Source organism: Corvus moneduloides, chromosome 13, assembly GCF_009650955.1.
Source record: "Corvus moneduloides isolate bCorMon1 chromosome 13, bCorMon1.pri, whole genome shotgun sequence".
In the NCBI taxonomy this organism is placed as follows: Eukaryota; Metazoa; Chordata; class Aves; order Passeriformes; family Corvidae; genus Corvus; species Corvus moneduloides.
This window is the reverse complement of record NC_045488.1, coordinates 18700164-18718391: the sequence shown is the minus strand read 5'-3', so window position 1 is coordinate 18718391 and position 18228 is coordinate 18700164. Positions and strand designations below refer to the sequence as shown.

Here is an 18228-nt window from a genome sequence, read left to right as displayed (position 1 = left end):
TCCCAGAAGTGAGATCCTGTTTAGGTGGACACTAAAAAAGCAACAGCAACAAAGCCCCTGGGAGGAGGCAGGTCAGTGCAGTTACCTGGAAACAAGTTAAGAAAACAGGCTGGAGCTTGTTTTTATGTAACTCTCTTGATTTTTTGCATTTCCTCTTCTGCAAGGGCAATGCAAGGGGCAGGCAGAGGGAGAAGGGAAGGAGTGGAGTGTGTTTTTACACTCACTGCTAGACAAGATGAAAGCTGAGACACAGGAGTCACTGTGGAAGCTGCTGCTCCCCAAACCCTTAGGGCTGGAGCAGAGCCTGTGCAGGGCCACCAGCCTGTCTGCACCTTTGTCTACACTTAAGTGAGCTCAGAACTCACTCAAGACCACCTACCCTGGTTGGGCAGTGGGCAGCTGTCCTCCTTCCCTGAGGAGTGGGGTGGTTCAAGCGCTGCTCTCTGACAGTTGGGTGCAGGACATTCGGACACTGCCCTTTCTGGGACTGCTGCCTTGCACAACTCTTGAGATCGGAGACAGCTCAGTCTATGATTTATTTGAGCTCACAGTGTTGGTCCAGGTGGCTGCAGCATCGGCAAGGGCGATGTTTGGTGTCAGCGGCTCAGGACCAGGAGGACGGAGAGCACGTGGAAGGGTGTGAAGGAAAGCCTCAGGCCCTGCTGCTCCAGCGGCAGGCGGCCCTGCACAGCCGGACGCTCCAGGAGGTCACAGCTGGGGAGCAAACACAAGGCTGAAGGGACTCATCTCCATCCCCATCCCCATGCACCCCCAGCCCTCTGGCATGGACTTACAGTATTGCCTCCTTGACAGGGAGGGAGGTCTGGAGCCAGGCTGTGACCGTGCTGCCATGGGCCTCGTAGAGCCGAACCACCACAGCCTCAGGTCTGTCCTCAGCCTTTGGGGGAGTTCAGACAAATGAGACAGGCACAGCCTCTCCAACACAAGTTGTTGCACTCAGCTGAACCTGACCACCACTCGGTGTGGGTGAAAGAGTAAGCCTTGCTCAACAACAGCACCTTAACCCCCCCTGCCCTTCCCTCCTCTACCCCAGCACCTGCCTGCTTGACAGTCTCCAGCACGATGGCAGGTGAGCTGACAGAAAAGGCACTCCAGGCTGGGCACTGGGCACAGCTGGCTGGGACCGCGTGGAGGGGGAAATTCAAGTTGTAGGCTTGCTGGATCACACCGGCCTCCTGGAAGGAACCTGCAGCACAAGACCCTCTAGCCAGCCTTTGTACGTGCACAGCCGCAGACACGTTCACCCCAAGGCTCCCTGGAGCATCTCCCACCCTGCATGTCCCCAGCTGTGCCTGCCACTCACCCCGGTGAGGCATCACAGCATAGGTGAACTGGTGGTGCCCAATGTCTGCCGTGGAATCAGGGGACTTGGGTGCTCTCAGCCTAAGGCAACATGAGGTTAGTGAGACCGGCGTCTTGGCAGCACCCACTGTCACACAGAGCAGAGCCAGGGCACTGTGACAAGACAACTGCTTCCCTTGCTACCTTGAGGCTGGGTCCTGAAGTGGAAGCAAACACGCAACAGCAAACAGACCCTGGAAGGTTCCAGAAGCTAAAAAACTGGGGTGTCTTCCTGTGAAAATTGTGGCTGACAGAGTCAAACTGAAATACGCAGTCTCTTTTAGCTTGGTATGCACCCGTAAGATTAACTCCTGTTCCTTTCCTCTCCTTAAGCCTCCCTTCCTGGGGTATGTTCTGGTTAGCAACAGAAAAGCCTGCTACAAATCTGAATCTGATCTCTCCTGAGTTGTCTTTGAGCACAGCTCACAGGAATTACCTCTAATTGACTAAGATAATGTAAGTCAGCCAAATTCTCAGACAACAGCCACCCACCAGACTACTTCCTTGTTAAATCAGGTCATTTAGGACCAGGTGTTGCCTTGACTTCCAAGAGAAACCTCAGAAGGCAGAGTACCCACAGCAGCTTTCCCCTCACCCATCTCTAACTCACAGGGAGAGGCTGAGGATGTTCCTGTGGGCTGATGCCCCATATTTGCAGTCGTTCAGCAGAGCAACCCCGAAGCCATGCTCGGACAGATCCAGCCACTTGTGAGCCCACACCTGCAGCAGGTACCAAGGGATGTGTTCAGCACACAGAGCTACTGCCCAGAGCAGGAGCAGCTCGGCCCTGGGTCCAGACCAGCTCCCTTCTCACCTCGAACCGAGCCCAGTCCCAGGACGTGTTCCAGTGTGTTGGCCGCTGCAGGTGTCCGAACTGGATCTCGTAGGTAGCATTGGTGCTCCGGACCTGCACAGGGAACTCCACCTTCAGGAACTTGTGAGCCTCCTTCCACTCGACCTAAATGTGGCAGCAGAAGGACGTCACCATGGGGGACTGACAGGCAGAGACTGCACTTCTCGTGTCCTGGTGTGCAGCAGCCAGTCCACGTCAGCTACAACGAAAACACACCAGAGTCTCAACATGGATGAACTGGTGGGTCCCTCTTCCACCCTTGTCCCTCGGGACCCCCACCCTTGGGCTGCTTTCTGCAGAGGAGGACAGGCAGCAGGGGACTCCAGGGAAGAAAACAGGGAGGGGGGACATAATTCAGGCACAAGGTTCAGCTCCCCAGTTCCCAGCTGCATAGAATGTTAGTATCACATGGCAGCCACGGGCCGAACCTGGGTCAGGAAGCGGAGGTAGGGGCACCTGGCATCCAGGATGATCTCCTGGGTTAAGGTGCTGCTTTTCCCAACCTGCAGGGAGAACCTCACGCTCCCCCGCAGGCCCCCAGCCAGGGTGATTTCCAGAGGCTTCAGTAGCGTTGTCACTGGCTTCCTAGAAAGGAATGAAGGCAGAGATAGTCTCAGCCTCGTAGATCCAGGTTCCCAAATCCCAATCCAACCACCCACACAGCAGGCACTCATTTCTCCAGAGTGAATGCTCTTACAGCTAGGACTGACAGGGAGGCAAGAATCTCAGGGCAAAGCCAAAATCCAAGTGCTGCATGCACTGCTCCTCTACCTGGTTTCCAAGTGATAATCCATCACATCCCAGGCATCCCAGTAGAGGGGAACATCATCAAAGAGTGCAAACTGGTTGGCATAGCAGCCATCTGGGACTGACTCTCTGAAATAAAGTAGAACAGAGGAACAGCAGCATCAGAAGGACTGGCAGTGGAGAAAGGTGTACAGTGAGAAGTCCTGGGAGAGGTTTGAGGAGCTCAGGGCCAGGAACTGGGTGACACAGACCTCCCAGAGTCCAGCAGCCGAAGCGAGGTCAGGTGCCCCATCGTGTCCAGGCAGACAGCAATTACCCCATTCTCCATGGTAATGGAGCCATCCTCCTTGGGAAAAGGCCAGAAGCAGGTGTCACAGACCCACACCTGTGGGAGCTGAGTGCTTCCATGGCAAGCTTAGTATGTGGATTCCTTAGATTTCTCCTCAAACAACCTCTGATGGGGGGAACACAGACCTGAGGAAATGTGCCTTGTGCTTACCTGTTTCCTCACTGCCACAGGCTGAGGAGGCACAAATGGCTCCTGCACTAGAGCATAGCCCATGCTGGGGACTGTCACCAGAGCTGGAAAGCAAAGAGGTTCTTTTCCGACACTCACCCCAGACTGAACCCTAAGTCCCATGACTGTGCTGCCCTGCTGCTCTCATGTCAGATCTACCACCTCCTCCCATACCCTCCTCTTCTTCATGCATACTTCAGGCGACTTTATCCCCTTTCAAGTTGTCCAAAGGACAAATTGAACAGTCAATAAAACTCTCCCCAGGGCAGAGAGAGGTGAAGTATTTCCTTGTTAGCTATCTCTGCCCCTGTAAGGAATTCTGATACAAGAGTTACTCCCACGTCAGACATACCCAAAGTCTCTGTTCCGTCTGGCCCAGGCCTGGAGATCACCTCGGTGCGTTCCCAGGGCAGTGTGTTCAACACGAGGGTGCTCTGGGTGCTCCGTGCCTTGGGCTGCAGCAGATCCCTGCACAAGGATTGCACAGCCTCCTCCTGCAGCTGAGCACCAGCCCTGCGGATCTCTGGGCAATGAAAGGGCCTGAGTTGGAGCTGAGAGAGCTTCTGGCACTCACCGTGCAATGTACACACACTTTATCTCCTTCCAAGCTACAACTGCTAATTATCATTAATTATTATTATCTATTAGTAAGTAATTCAAGTGTCTAATTACTCTGAACTTTGTTATTACAAGATTACAAAGAGCTGTGCCAGCTCAGCTGGAAAATTCTAGTTAACGAAGCTCCTGCAAGCACCCCTGGGCAGGCAGAAACAAACCTTGGTGGGAGTCTATCCTGGCATGCCAGCAGCCAGCAGAAAAGTCAATAAATTGGGATGGTTCTCAATCCCTTGGCTCTCCTGCTAATTTAACATTATTTCAGACATGCCTGCCGAGGCTGGCCCTGGCAGTCCAGGGCTGGAACCTCCGCAGCCCCACCAGGCAGGACCTAGTGTGCTCCCACAGGTGAGTGTCCTCCTAGCCAAACTCCCTGCTCACCTGTGTAGTACTGCAGGGCATCCTCAACCACGAGCTGGATACAGCTGCCTGGCAGGACATCGTGGAACTGGTTGAGCAGCAATAACCTAAAACAGAGAGCAGAAACCAGGGAAGGAAGCAGTGGTGAGCACTGGATTTGTGCTGGCTTAGAACAAGCTCTTCTCTCAAACAAGAGCCCTGTTTGCAAGGCAGACAAACTTAGTAACTGTTCCCTCTTCCCCCATTTCCCAGCACTTGAGAGAAAAGGATTTTTTCCACAGCATGCTTTAAATCCCTTTATGTTAGGGCTTGTCAACTGTCATCTTAGTAAACCACAACCACGGGCAGTAAGAGCTATTTGTTTTTATCCCTCAGGGCTACCAGATACGTTGTTGCACAAGCTCAAACAAGTCAAAACTGGGGAGGAATTAGCTTTGGTAGGAAATGAAGCTTCCAGACAGCAGAGGGTTGGGAGTTATCTTTCAACAGGAGAATCAAGCAAAGCAGCAGATTCTTTCCAGGTAGATTGCTGACCAGTTTATGGCGGGGGTTGTGTACATACCGTGCTGCAGTACTGAACTCTCCCCCAGTACCACCAGTGCTCCTACACTCCCTCACCTCCAGAGCCGCTGGAGCTGGCTGGCAGGGTACTGGAACACACTGTCCTGAGCCACAGCCAGGGTGCTGAGCACTTCCACATCATGGAGAATTCGCTCACATTCCCGATTCCCCTTCTTTATCTGGTGCCAAGGAAGGACAGAAGGAAGAAATGGGTAGCTGGGAGTGGATCTCTCACACCAGCGGCAGAATCCCATCTCCAGAGCAGGAAGGCTGCTTGCTAGCAGGTGTCATGAGTTTGCACGGCCCCCTTGCCTGGGAGTGGGACCCTCACCTGGGCCTGGGTGGTGTAGGTGCCATTGTGCAGCTCCAGGAAGAGCTCTCCCACCCAGGTGCACAGCTGGGATGACTCCTTCTCCAAGACAGAAAAGAGTTGGTCAGGAGTGGACATCTGCACCCTGTGGGACAGACACACAGACAGTGATGAGCTGGGGAGGAGCCTGTGACATGGCTAATGGTGCATCTGGGCTGGAAGGGTGACAGGCCTCAGAAACTGCAACACAACCAGACAAAGTATTCCCCTCACCCTTCTCCTACCCCTCTCCTGCTCCCCTGTGACCCTGTCCCTCTCCTGTGGACACTCCCCAGGCAGGTGCTGACTGCCAGGCACAGCTGCTGTGCTGGCCATTCACCCCACGGCTCTACTGAGGGGTCACAAGAAGTCCATGGCCGCCCTATGGACCTGTTCTTACAGCTCTTGATGATGGAGAGACTCCATCCCCCTGAAAATCCTTCGCAGCCCTCTGCTTGCCCATCTCCCTGCCCTTCCCCCTTTGTCACCGCAGGCAGCCAGGCCTGGCTCAAAGCAAATGCCCCAGACAGGAGAGAGGATGGGAGCTCTCCCCTCACCTGGGCAGCCCATCTGTGTTACTCATTCTTTTCATCCTATCCAGCATCTTCTGCGTGGGTCCCCCCCCTCCATCTCCAAAGCCGAAGAGGAATGCGCTGTGGTTCACACGGCCTTTGTCCTTGTTGTTCTTCACTGTTTTCAGCATCTGGAGGGATTTTTGGGCAGCTGCAATCCCCTGGCACCCAGCCCCAACCCCACAGCTCCACACCAGGTGGAGTCTTTAGGGTGCAAAGCTCTGTCTTGCTCCTCTTCCCCAGCCCAAAGTGCCCTAAATCAGGCACAGGCACATCTTGGAGTCAGGCATCCCAACAGCCTTTGTCCAACAATGCTGCCAGATATCCTGCTCCCTTCCCAGGCAGTGCCCTCTCCCAGGAGCCTCAGATCTGGCCTCAAGGGGCTGGCACTGCCCTTCACATGCAGGTCTGGCAACCTCACTCACCTCCTCCACTCGCCCATGCATCCCATAGGAATCACCAGGGGGAAAATGGGTCAGGACTTGGGAACCGTCAATGCCTTCCCAGAAAAAGGTGTGATGCTGGAGGGGAGAGAAAGGAAAATATGGTCCATGAGGGACAGGCATTTCAGAGCCTCTTCAGGATTCAAACTGGGCCTTCATTTTCTATCCAGGGAGGTACAGGATGCCCCGATGGATCAGTTTGAGGACAAGAACAGGGAATGCCACAAGGGCAGGGGCTGGATTTGCTGTCTGTTGGACCTGCACACAAGTCACAGCTTCCCGTCTGGAAGCAGAAGGAATACCTAGGCCAGGGGCCCGGCTGGGATCTCTAACCATGTCCTTCCTCTCTCCTAAAGCCTGGCAGGACAACACTACCACCAAAACCTGGTGGCTTCTGGAAGCAGAGCCTGTGTTAGCTGAGCTGAAGGACTGTGGAACCAACAGGTCCAGGCCTTGCAGAAGACTCCAGCACCCACACATCCATCCCCTGGGAAGAAGGTAAGCACAGCTCACCGGGAAGGAGTTCACCAGGTTCCAGCTGAGCTTCTGGGTGAGGAAGCGCTGGATCCCACAGCCGTGCATCAGCTGGGGCAGCTGGGCTGAGTATCCAAACGTGTCCGGCAGCCAGAACTGGGAGCACAGGTGACAGGAGCAGAGGGAGAGGGACACACACAAGTCAGGCCAACCTCACACAGAGCAAGGGGTGGAAGGAGATGGTGTGCAAGGAAGGCATGACGGAAAAAAACAAGTACCTCCGAGCAGATTCGGCCAAACTGCTCCTGGAAGAACCTCTGTCCCTGGAGAAACTGCCGCACCATGGACTCCCCACTGGGCAGGTTCCCATCCTGGGGGGAAGGTACAGGGAGTCAGTGAGGAAAGCCAGGCACCAGGGAAGGATAGATCTTGTAAGATTCCCATTCCCACACACCTGACCTGGCAGATTGTGGGGAGAACCTGAACAGGGCTTGGCAGAGGGAAAAAGGAGGAACACACTAGGGAGTCCAAAGCTCCTTTCTCAGGGATTGATTTGGGAGGATTGTATTTTTGCTAGGCTGACACTTCAGACAGCTGCTGTTCCTAGACCATCACCAACCAGACAGGCTCAGCAAAGGCTCTGCTCTGCCCTGCAGTGCCAGGCCTGGTCCCAGAGGATGGCACAAGGAGGGCGTGGCAAGCCAGGCTCACCATGCTACTCACCATTTCCACCCAGGTGCCTCCAACAGGAATGAACTGTCCCTTGGCCACGAAGTCCTGAATCCGTGCGTAGAGCCCAGGGTACCAGCTGCGCACCCACTCGAACTGCTGTGCCTGCCAGAGCACAGGGATCAGCCCCAGCTCCCCACCCCACACCCCATCCCTTCTCTCTGCAACTCCTTTGGTCATCCCCCCATCTCTTTTTGCTGGAGAAGCAACATGCCACGAGCAGAGGAGAGGTGTCCAGAGGGAGATCACTCACCTGGGAGCAGGCGAAGGTGAGCTCTGGATTGTGCTCCATCAGATGGACCACGGTGACCCAGCTCCGGGCACACTTACGGATGGTCTCCTCATATGGCCACAGCCAGGCTGCAGGGACAGGCATGGCCCCACCATGGTTATTACCTAACACAAGCTCCTCACAAAGCTGGAACCCCACTGAAACCCCTCCTGGGATGGGAAATGGAGGGGTGAAGCCCAGCAGGTAGAAGGCTGTAATTCATCCCTCATCCACAGTCCCATCAGTGTTCCAAAGGGCAGAGCTAGTCAGACCCACATCTGCACATTGCCTCGGTGACAAACCAGCTGTGTGGCAGCACAGAGGTCCCATTCCCTTCTCTCAAGGCATGGTACCCTGTGCCTGGAACCCAAGGGCAGCCTGTTCTCCCCTTGGGCAGCACACCCTGGCCTCCAGGTGAGAGGAGAGGGAGCGCTGTGCTGCTCTCACCAGAGTCAATGTGGCAGTGTCCCATGGCATGGATGGTGTGCTGGCTCTCGCCGTTCCTCTGGCTGAAGATGGCTGCAGCCAGGTCACGTGCAGCGGGGAAGGTGGAGGGGTCCATAACGTCACACACATTGACCATCTGGTTGGCAGTGTACAGTGCCTGGAAACTCCTCTGGTTTTCCTCCCCGAGAAGCTGGGGTTGGGAGGGATAGAAGTATGACTCTGGCCACTGTATCAGCTGATTCAGCTGTCTCCAGGTGAATCTGCTACCTCCTTTCAACACCTATCTCAGGCAGTCATAACAGGTAAACACCATGTCTCTGCTTCACAAACACAACCTTATGCCTTTTCTCACATGCCTTCCAAATCCAAGTTCCACATATGCCCATCCCAGGGGACTGTGGTTAACACATCCTGCTTTGGAGCAGAAAGTGGATGAAAAAGCACCTGTGGCTTCTCTCAATTCAGTTTTCTCCTACTCTAGAATACCCTGAGTTGGAAGGAACCCACAAGGATCATCGAGTCCAGACAGTGTCAATTGTGCAAAAGCAGCAAACATTTTCTCCTCCAAGGCCTCAGGTCATAGAACAGCAGGAGAAGGAGAAAGGGTGAAAGAAGGGAAGAGGAGCTCCCAGACCTGAGCCATGTCCAGCAGTATTTCCAGATCCACCAGCAGTTCGTAGACATCTCTGTTGAAGACAACCAGCTCAGCCTTGCTCAGGGTGACCCTCCTGTCTGGGTCTGGAGGGGCAATCATGCTGCCCTTGCCAGCTCCAAAGAGTCCATTGCAGGCCAGCTCCACATACAGTGTCAAGCTGTGGGGACCAAGAGGAAACCATCAGGGAGCAGGTCACAAGCACCAGGACACAGACAAGGATGTGTGTGTCCTCGGTCTCTTGGCTTCTGACAACACCAAGGTCTCTCAGCAGTGGGGGGCTCTGGCTTAGCTGACCACCCACCTGTGGGGCTCTGACTCTTTCAGGCTTCTTGTCAGGATGTAGCTGGTCTTCTCACCTTCCTTAGTCAATCCCTGCACAGGAAGATGGCACATTCAGCACATGTCATCAGAGGTCCATGACAGCAGGCTGGATGGGCAGGATAAGATACCCCAAAGTCCAGCTGGACAGAGGGGCTGGTCCCACACACTCTGGGATAATTGCTGGGACAAGTACAGGAACAAAAACTGCTGCTGCCCCAGCAGCACCATGATCCCTACACACACCACCACAGAACGTGGCAGGGGTGCCAAAGGTCACCACTCTGTACATAGCTCTGTACATAGCAGGGCACCTGGCACACCCGTGATCCACGTCTCCATACCTGGACAGGCTGGGCATCTCGCCACACCATGCCCTCCCCATCGCTCTCCCAGACGAAGTGCACTTCCCGCCCTGCCCATGCCAGGGGGATGCTCAGTTCCACCTTAAACCAGCATGTCTCCCATCTGGAAGAGAGCAAGCAGCAACCTCAGTCCCCTGTGTGACCTTCTCCCGAGGGAAAGCATGCTTCCTCAGAGCCTCCGTGGAAAAAGCAGAGTGAGGACAGCCCACAAGTTTGAAGGGATTCACACACAAGGATGCTGCCTGTCCATACACACACCTAATTTAACTTATGCCCTTCTGGAACCCCAGAGGAACGGTCAGTGGCATCTTGTCTGACCACTGCTGGGATAGGAATCTTCTCCCAAACTTGACAAGCCAACACATGCCCCCCAGAAGCATCAGAGACACAACCATGGTCACAAGGAGCTCTCAGCAGAAACGAGCAAGAAACTTGTCTGTTCCCTCATGAAATCTCCCTAAGGGCTTCTGGGCAGGCAGCTCCAAACACTCATCACGGAAGAGCATCATCTCATGTCTTCACCAGGGAGAGCTTGTGAGGACTCACAAACACAACTCTGAGACATGAGCTCCAACCCCACCGCGGGCACAGCACCACCGAAACCTGTTACTCACGTGGGCCCGAAAGACTCTCCCACTTGAGCCGGCCTGAATTCCTGCACAACAGCCTCCTCGTACGGGATGCGCCGCGGAGTCTGGAAGTAGGAGAGCGATGCCGGTGGACAGCGATCCCCAAAAAGCCTGTGGTCGGAGATGGCCAGGACACATTAATAAGATCTGTCCCGCATGGACTAGCCCAGGGGTGATACGGGGAGCTTTCACAGCATGGCTGAATCGCCCTGCCACCACCCAGCATCCTCAATAATATTACCAGATCACTGACTAATAAAGCGCCCTGTTGGCCCCCGGTGGGCAGGGGACGGCTGGAGGGCCGAGGGGCTGTGCCGTGGAGCCCCGAGGCAGCGCTCCATGCCGACCAGGGAGTGTGTGGGTGCGTGGGTGTGGGTGTGTGATTTGTTCCCTCAGCGTGTGTCCACTGAGCCCCCCGAGCTCCCGCACCCACGGCCGGCAGCGCCCCGGTACAGCGTCCCCACCCTGAGGGGACACACCGAAGCTTCTCCCGGCCGCCGCCAGCGCCCCGGGGATGTCCCGGAGAGTCCCCCCCGCCGCCCACCTGCCCCGCAGATTGCAGTCGGTGAAGTAGGTGTCGGAGAGGAACTTCTCCACTCGCTCCAGGGCCGTCCGCCGGTGCTTGATCGCGGCCATGGCAGCGGCACTGCTCCCGCCCCGCCTCGCGCGGCGCAGGCGCGGCCGAGCCCGCCCGGGGCCCGCCCGGGGCCCGCCGATCGGGGCGGCGCCGCGGATCGCCCTCCTTGCTTCCAGCCTCCGCGGCGCATCCCGTACGAGGAGGCTGTTGTGCAGGAATTCAGGCCGGCTCAAGTGGGAGAGTCTTTCAGGCCCACTGAGTTCCAGGTTTCGGTGGTCCTGTGCCCGCGGTGGGGTTGGAGTCTCGGAGTTACTCGTGTTTGTGAGTCCTCACAAGCTCTCCCTGGTGAAGACATGAGATGATGCTCTTCTTCCCCGCTGAGTGTTTGGAGCTGCCTGCCCAGAAGCCCTTAGGGAGATTTCATGAGGGAACAGACAAGTTTCTTGCTCGTTTCTGCTGAGAGCTCCTTGTGACCATGGTTGTGTCTCTGATGCTTCTGGGGGGCATGTGTTGGCTTGTCAAGTTTGGGAGAAGATTCTTATCCCACCCTGAGCGTTCCCTAGGTGAGAAGGCAGAACCCCTCTCATCGCTGTCCCTCAGCCTAAGCAATCCTGCACCCTCCTCTCCATGTCCTGGTTTGCCTCCAAATCACCCCAAAATGTGATTGTGTATCATCAGGAGGGAAGGAAGAATCTGTACACGATGCTCAGCCCTGATGTTTTAATGGAAATACTGCGCTACAGTCAAGTTTACAACATTGGTATAGAAATCACATGGGTTGTGGGCCGAGGATCACGTTACAGAATACAAAAAGCAAGATCAAATAAAAAGAAAATTAAAAAAAGCAAATCTCTGCTATTGTAAAGGCTGGGAGCAGAGCTGGGATTTCATATGGAGCACCAGAGGCAGAGGTCTCCCCACGGTGTGTCCTAGGGACCTGCACCAGCCCCCTTGGCTCAATGACATGCAGGCACAGACTCCTGAGGTAAGACCCCACCAAGCAGCAACAGCTGGTACTTCCAAGCTGGTCAGAAGTCTAAATGACCCAAGATTTTCCCTTCCAGATCACCTTGAGCATACACCAGAATAAAAAAAGGGGGGAAATAATAGGGGTGCGTGCATGACGCCTTTGGAATGGAAGAGGACACACGCAGCCCCTTCCTGCGTGGTTGCAGCAAAGGAGGAGAAACGAGATGGGTAATTTATTGCTGGCAAAGTGTGAAAATCCCCTGCTGGGCTCTTCCTTCTCTCTTCCTCTCTCCATAGGAGGCTCCCATTCCAGACCTGCCTGCTGTGCATTGGCTGCCAATGAGTAGTGGCCCCTCGGGGCCGTGCACTTCCACCCTGGCTCCAGGTCTCCCTCCAGCGCTGCGCCCCGGCCTCTCTCCGCGGAAGGGAAGGAGCTGCGATGCCAGGAGTAGAGAACCTGGAACTAGATGGTATTAAAGGTCCCTTCCAACCCAGGCCATTCTATGATTCTATGAACGAGCTGTCTCAAAATACAGAAAGCCCCTGGGAGAGGCTGAGGCCGTGGCAAAGCCCTGCTCGTGGCTCTCATCCAGGGATGATGGAAGCCATTCCAGGTGTGTAGGACTGGCTGCATGGTTTTTTGCAAGGAAAGTTGCCTCCCTTGAGGAGACACAGTGCAGTGGTGGCTGTCGTGGCTTACAAAGCCTGTGCTGACTTCCTTATTTTTAAAATCAGAATCTTCCCCTGTGTTTTAAATATCTGCCAGCATTAAATTTCTCTACTTAAAAAAATATATATCCCATATGTGGATTTCAGGAGTGAAACGCACCAAGAGCCCCCACTCCCTCCTCCTTCCCTTGCACACACACACACACACATGCAGAGCAGCCCTGTCAAATACTGGTTTGGTATTGCCCATGATGTTTTCTCCAACACAGAAAGGGAAAAATACATCAGCACAATCAGCCCCAGCTAAGTTGCTCAGCAACACTTCCCAAAAGCGAAGATCCTTGGAGCTGGAAGATAAGGTGGATAAAAATTACCCACCAGGAAAAAAAGCCAAAAATTAAAAAAAAAAATTAAATTATATACTATATATTTATATCTCTTACAGGCTGCTTATACCTCAGTTGTTTAACCCCCAAACACACACGCTGCCTCTGCTGTTTCCTCTTGCCAGTCTTATAAAAGGGGCTGGATTACACCTCCCTCTTCCCTCCCCTTTCCCACCCCAAAACCTGCATGCTGCAACAGTGCCTTTCAGACCACGAACAGGGCTGTGGGTGAGCGAGTGTCTTCCTCCAGTTAAGAACAAAGACATTATTTTTTTTATTTACAAAAAAAGGAGAAAAAAGTTTCCACACAAAAGCACTACAATGATAACTCCCTTTGGTAAAAAGTGTAATAAATGTCTCCATCGGTCTGTCTGTCGATACTAATTCTCAAGCCACCTGGTACTATGGTACACAAGAAGCTAGTACAGTTATGCTAGCACATCAAGCATAATTCCTTTAATTAAAAAAAACAAAACAAAACAGCAAACCAAAAAGAAAAAAAAAAAACCAAAAAATTGACAATTTGTACATTTATTTACAAAAAAGGAGGGGAACATGTTAAAATCGTGTTGTTCTCTGCTGTGTGTGTGTACGTACATGTGTGTGAAAAGCTGGTGCATGGCACTAGGAGAGACTAGTAAACAAGCAGGTACAAAAAAAACCAAAAACCCAAAATAAAAATAAAACAGTTCCACTGGCACTAGAAAGGACAGACCGATCTGCACAGGGTGAGTCCAGCCTGGGAGGGAGAGGAGGGAGCGAGAGGAACCCAGGGTCCACTGCCCCGTGGCCCCGTGCCGGAGCCCGCAAAGAGAGGAGAATCCGGTGGCGACAGGCACCTGGGGATTTTGGGGATACATCCAAGCGGTCCGGTGGTGGAGGGCATCCTGTTCCCCTCCCTCGCCGCTCAGGGCCTCCGGGGAGTCAAAGCCTCAACGCTGCTGGTGTGTACGAGCTTGTTGTGTTTCTCTGGGATGGCTCAGTTCAGAGAAGGGTCCTTCCTGCCCAAAAAGGGCCAGCGGCCCGCAGCCCCAGGCAGAGATCCACGTCCCCGCAGGGGATCCCGCCGGGACAGGTTGTACCAGCCACACACTAGTCAAGTGGCCATGTTACTGAGATACACAGTGAGGGGAGAAAGGCATCTTCCTCCTTCCCTGGATGCGCGCACACACACACACATCTCCCGGGCTCTTCCCTCGCCCCGGGGGACTCTTAGGGTGTCTTGAATATCGTGCCGTATTTGACGCGGTACTTGTTGATGCTGACAAAGTGCAGGGTCTCTGTGTCACAGGTGGTGGTGCAGGGCACCAAGCCCTCCAACCCTTCACCCATGAGCCACTTGTTTGTCTCGGCTGCCATTTCGCGGGGCACGTGCTCCTTGGTCCATTTGTCCACCCAGGCCTGGAATCGCTGGTGCAGGCGCTTGCTCACCCTTTCGTGGGACTGCAGAAACAGGGAGAGGTGTTAGGAAAAGGCAGCTTTGACCCCCAAACTGCAGCCTAACACAAAGCTTGGCTACTGGTTGACACCACCAAGGGGATCAAATACAGAGGGAATTCGTAATACAGACACTGGACTAATGACAGAGGGAAAGCTCTGATGAAGGTCCCCCAGATCTCCTCTCCAAGAAAATCAGCGGCAAAATGAGCTCAGAAATACTAAAAGGTTTATGCTCTTTGTTTAATACAGCAGTTCATGGGCTGGGGACATGGAACATATCCAGTGGGAGCCTGAAAGCTGCATGCCTAGCTCAGAGTGATTCCCTTTTGCATCGCCCAAAAGATGCTGCTGCCTCCTCCTCTGGCACCCAGGACCAGGCAAGCCCTGCTCTTCCCAGCCCTCGGGGTCTGCCTCCAGCCCCCACAGAGGGGCACAGTCCCAGGAAAGAGCAAGCTCAACATGCTTTATACGTATTGGGGACACAACTGCTACAGAAAATGAAGAGCCAGGTCAGGTCTAACAGGCTTGAGAGGCTCTGGCCTAACAAAAACATCAGGAGAAGAACTGTGCACGTTTTTGGGTAAGAGCATCTGCCTAAGGAATGTAAAATCCAGAACAGATGGTATAAAGCCATGGCTACAGTCATAATTGAAAACAGCCAATATAATTAAACCTCCAGATTAAAACTTACAGATTTTATTATTTGTTTGTTCTTCTCCCAGAGACTGACTGCTTTGTGGTGTTAATTGCTAAATCCAACAGATTTGTTTCCAAAATCCAATGTAGCTTCTACAGTACCCTCAGTGTATTCCAGTAACCAAGGGCTAAGCTGCACACTACATATTTAACACTTCAAGAATTTATGTTCAGATTCTCTGTGAAGAGCTCTGGCACATACTATCCTGCTTATAAGCTTACACTTCCTTGAGGTTTGTGCCAGCTGAATGGGATAGACTGAATTCAATCAAAATCCTCAGTATCAGCATTTCAAAGAGTCACTACACTGCAATTAAAATACTCTCATCTCATGTGAAGGCAAAGTTTAAGAGAATTACTTCACAACTAATGAAGTGAAGCCATATCTGTCTCTCATCAGCAAGAAACATGGCAAGTAGTTGTTTTATAAATCTAAATACATGAGTAGAAGTGGATGGAAATGTTCCCGTAAGATGAGAAAAGGAGAGTGTCAAAGCATCCAGATAACCAGATCAGTTTCCTCCAGTGCAATCCTCCTGAATTTCACCCATCTGGAGTCACAAACTCTTGTCATCTTGGATAAACCCAAACCTTTACCTCTCCCCAAACAGCTGGAGAGGCAATGCCTCCTTCCCTTCCCCCTGGGTCCCGGGGAACACCAGCAGCCCACCCCGCTCTCTCGCTGGCTCCTACCTGCTGAGCTCGCAGCAGCGCAGTCCTCCTGTACATGTAATCCTCCGATTTGATCACGTACACCATCTTATAGGAGTTCAGCTTGAATTTACACTCCAGCTTGTCCAGGCTCTCCACATTCTCCATGGACTTCTTACTGTTTCCCTCCTTCCCTTCCTTCTCCTGCTGCTCCCGACCACGCTGACACTTACGGATCCGCCTCAGATTCCTGCAAAGCAGAGAACCTCTCTTGGAATTAGCACCCACCCTCTGGCACTACGAAGCTAGGTGTAGATGGTGGATCTCAAGGCCAGGTTGGACAGGGCTTGGAACAACCTGGTCTAGTGGGAGGTGTCTCTGCACATGGCAGGGGGTAGAATGAGATGAGCTTTAAGGGCCTTTCCCAGCACAGCCTGGCCACTCACCTGGGCAGGAAGACGGGTTTCTGGGCCAGGTGCTCGCGGAGCTCAGGGGAGGTAGAATCAGAGTTAACGTACCGCTCCACGTAGTCCGACCAGCGCTGGAAGCAAGCACAGAGCACACATCAGCCACTGCCCTCCCAGCAAACATGGGAGGGCTAAGGAGGCTAAGCTGGAAGTCACGCAGAAGAACACAACATCACTTCTGAAGGCTCTGTGCATCTTATGCCCAAAAAGGCAGGTACAGTGCTTCTTTATGTGGTTTTGAGTTATTTTCTCATACAAAATAAACCAAGAAGGATTTGCCTGCTCACATCATTGGAAGCTTTATGGCACGTCCTTGACGTTTCTTTGTCTTGTGCTAGCAGACCACACCACCAGTCACCTGGACACTCTGGTCCACTGCAACCTCCATCATCACAGTCAACTCTCTGGACAAGCTGCCCTTACCTCTGCTTCCACAGGGTCATCCGAATTTTCCTCTTCTGTGTCCAGCAGCTCAATGGTTAACTGAACTTGACCTCTGCTCTGAATGAACATCAGCTATAAAGAAAAAGCAGAAGGAACTTCAGTAAGAAGAGGTTTGAAATAGAAACAAACACCTGCACTTCTCACTGGGGCAAAGGGAGAATGAAGCAAGCTGGCAGTTTTAAAGGAAACCATCCTGAGCCCCCAAAGTAAGTTTGAGAGCAAGGGAAGAGATATTATACACTCAGGCTTTTATCCAAAGTACTTCTCTGGCTCAGAAAGGGCCTGACCACTTCCTGCCTCTTCAGAAAAGGAAGTATGGATTTGATTAGCACAGGTTTATTAGCAATGTATGCAGGCAGCAGTGATTTAATGCCCAGTCAGTAGTGGCAGATCTCCCGACAGTCGACAAAATTGAGACACCAGAGAAACAGAAAAGTTTGAGCTAATAAATTAAAACCAGTGGCAGCCAAGCAGTCAGTATGATACAGCCCAAAGCTGCTGTAAAGCACAGGGGATATTCATTGCTGTTCCAGGAAATTTATTCCTCCTTGAAACTTCATTTCTGAGGGGCCCTTGCAGAAGCACTAACCTATGTTCTGAAAGCTGGCAGCATGTGCGCTGGTTTTGGCTGGGATGAAGTTAATTTTCTTCATTTTTGGGTGTCTAAACAAGGCTCTTTTTTAAAGGACTAGTGCCTCTCCCTTCTTAAAAGGCATCCCCCTCACCTCTTTCTGGTTTTACACTGTCGTTCAGACCCTGGCTTTACCTTGAAGCAGTTCTCCTCAGACATGAGCTGCTCAGCTTTGCGCTGGTATGCGGCCTCCAGGAGCGTACGGGAAGACTGGGAAGCGAGGAGACCTCCCGTGGCTCCATTGCTGTTCTCCGACAGGTATAGGTCTGTCACCTGCACACAGATCTCATCACTCACGATGTGCTGGAGCTGCAAACAGGAACAACAGGGGGAAGGTGTTCGTCAAGGAGGCTGCTACACCCCCATCAGAATAGAAGAGAATAAGGATGTAACAATGGGATTGAGCTCAAGCAAAAAAACCCTTAGCTTCTTCCACTGCAGATGATCTCTGCTACTATGCGAAAAGCCCACAATATCTTTAAAAAAATTAGCAGGTGGCAAAGCACAGCTACTCAGAGGAAAACTACACACAGGGAACATTGTGATCAGCAGCAGGGGAGGAAGGGCCAGAGCTCTGTGACACAGTGTGTCCTCTCCTCGCCAAGGGGCTGCTGCTGTGTCTGAGGAGAGGGGTGGGAGGTTTAAGATCAAATCCATATTTTGTGTAAGTTGAAAAATCAAAAGTCTCCCAACTGTCTTCTGAATTCAGTTAATCTCTGGACTGAAAGGCTTCTGAAGAGCAGCTCTACCCTTCTGAAAGAGGAAAGGCCTTTCAAGTTATTCCACTTACAGCCCCTTGTGTCTGTTTTTGTTCTTTATGCTACAAAAAGGCACAAGAAGAATTTTTCCTTTGCTCACACATTCTTCCTACCAACCCAATAAAAGGACTGGAGTATAACAGCCAAAATGAGCTACTCCAGCAGCCAGATAAAAGAGACAAAAGGCTTTTAGAAAAAGTGTGCACTCCTACAGCATTGATGGAAAGGAAAGGAACTATTTAGAAGTCATTTCTTTTTTTTTTTTTTTTTTTC

At 52.7% G+C, this 18228-nt stretch overlaps 2 protein-coding genes and 1 long non-coding RNA gene across 7 annotated transcripts in view; 1 reads left to right on the top strand and 2 right to left on the bottom strand.

The window, feature by feature from the left end:
• Positions 1–116: 116 nt before the first annotated feature.
• Positions 117–10942, bottom strand: MAN2C1 (mannosidase alpha class 2C member 1). Its single transcript, XM_032122530.1, has 26 exons — positions 10812–10942; positions 10253–10378; positions 9618–9741; positions 9257–9327; positions 8935–9112; positions 8301–8490; positions 7836–7942; positions 7577–7687; positions 7132–7224; positions 6893–7009; positions 6362–6457; positions 5922–6067; positions 5347–5470; positions 5073–5194; positions 4476–4561; positions 3832–4002; positions 3462–3544; positions 3214–3308; positions 2987–3091; positions 2644–2800; positions 2177–2320; positions 1973–2082; positions 1325–1404; positions 1062–1207; positions 795–898; positions 117–714 (listed from the first exon to the last, which is right to left on the bottom strand). The coding sequence occupies exons 1-26, from the start codon at positions 10901–10903 to the stop codon at positions 597–599; spliced, it is 3096 nt and encodes a 1031-aa protein (XP_031978421.1). The 5' UTR covers positions 10904–10942; the 3' UTR covers positions 117–596.
• LOC116450281 lies at positions 2258–13375 on the top strand. The gene is made up of 3 exons (XR_004242741.1): positions 2258–2455; positions 6736–6877; positions 11711–13375. It is a non-coding gene; the product is annotated as an uncharacterized LOC116450281 (long non-coding RNA).
• Positions 13300–18228, bottom strand: part of SIN3A (SIN3 transcription regulator family member A) — a 32075-nt gene continuing 27146 nt past the window's right edge. For all 5 annotated transcript variants that reach the window (XM_032122526.1, XM_032122525.1, XM_032122527.1 and 2 more), the window contains exons 17-21: positions 17333–17506; positions 16546–16638; positions 16102–16196; positions 15698–15905; positions 13300–14311 (exon numbers count right to left, since the gene is read on the bottom strand). In XM_032122526.1, the coding sequence (XP_031978417.1) occupies positions 14081–14311; positions 15698–15905; positions 16102–16196; positions 16546–16638; positions 17333–17506 (801 nt within the window). In that variant the 3' untranslated portion in view covers positions 13300–14080. The remainder of the gene's footprint in view (positions 14312–15697; positions 15906–16101; positions 16197–16545; positions 16639–17332; positions 17507–18228) is intronic.

What these genes read in the sequence shown, in the direction of transcription:
- MAN2C1 (XM_032122530.1), bottom strand. Translation starts at nt 10,903, where the DNA reads ATGGCCGCGATCAAGCACCGGCGGACGGCCCTGGAGCGAGTGGAGAAG. An exon ending in GACTGCAATCTGCGGGGCAG is followed by an intron (nt 10,379 to 10,811) that starts GTGGGCGGCGGG and finishes CTCCGACCACAG; the next exon opens with GCTTTTTGGGGATCGCTGTC. An exon ending in GATTATCACTTGGAAACCAG is followed by an intron (nt 2,801 to 2,986) that starts GTAGAGGAGCAG and finishes ATTCCTTTCTAG; the next exon opens with GAAGCCAGTGACAACGCTAC.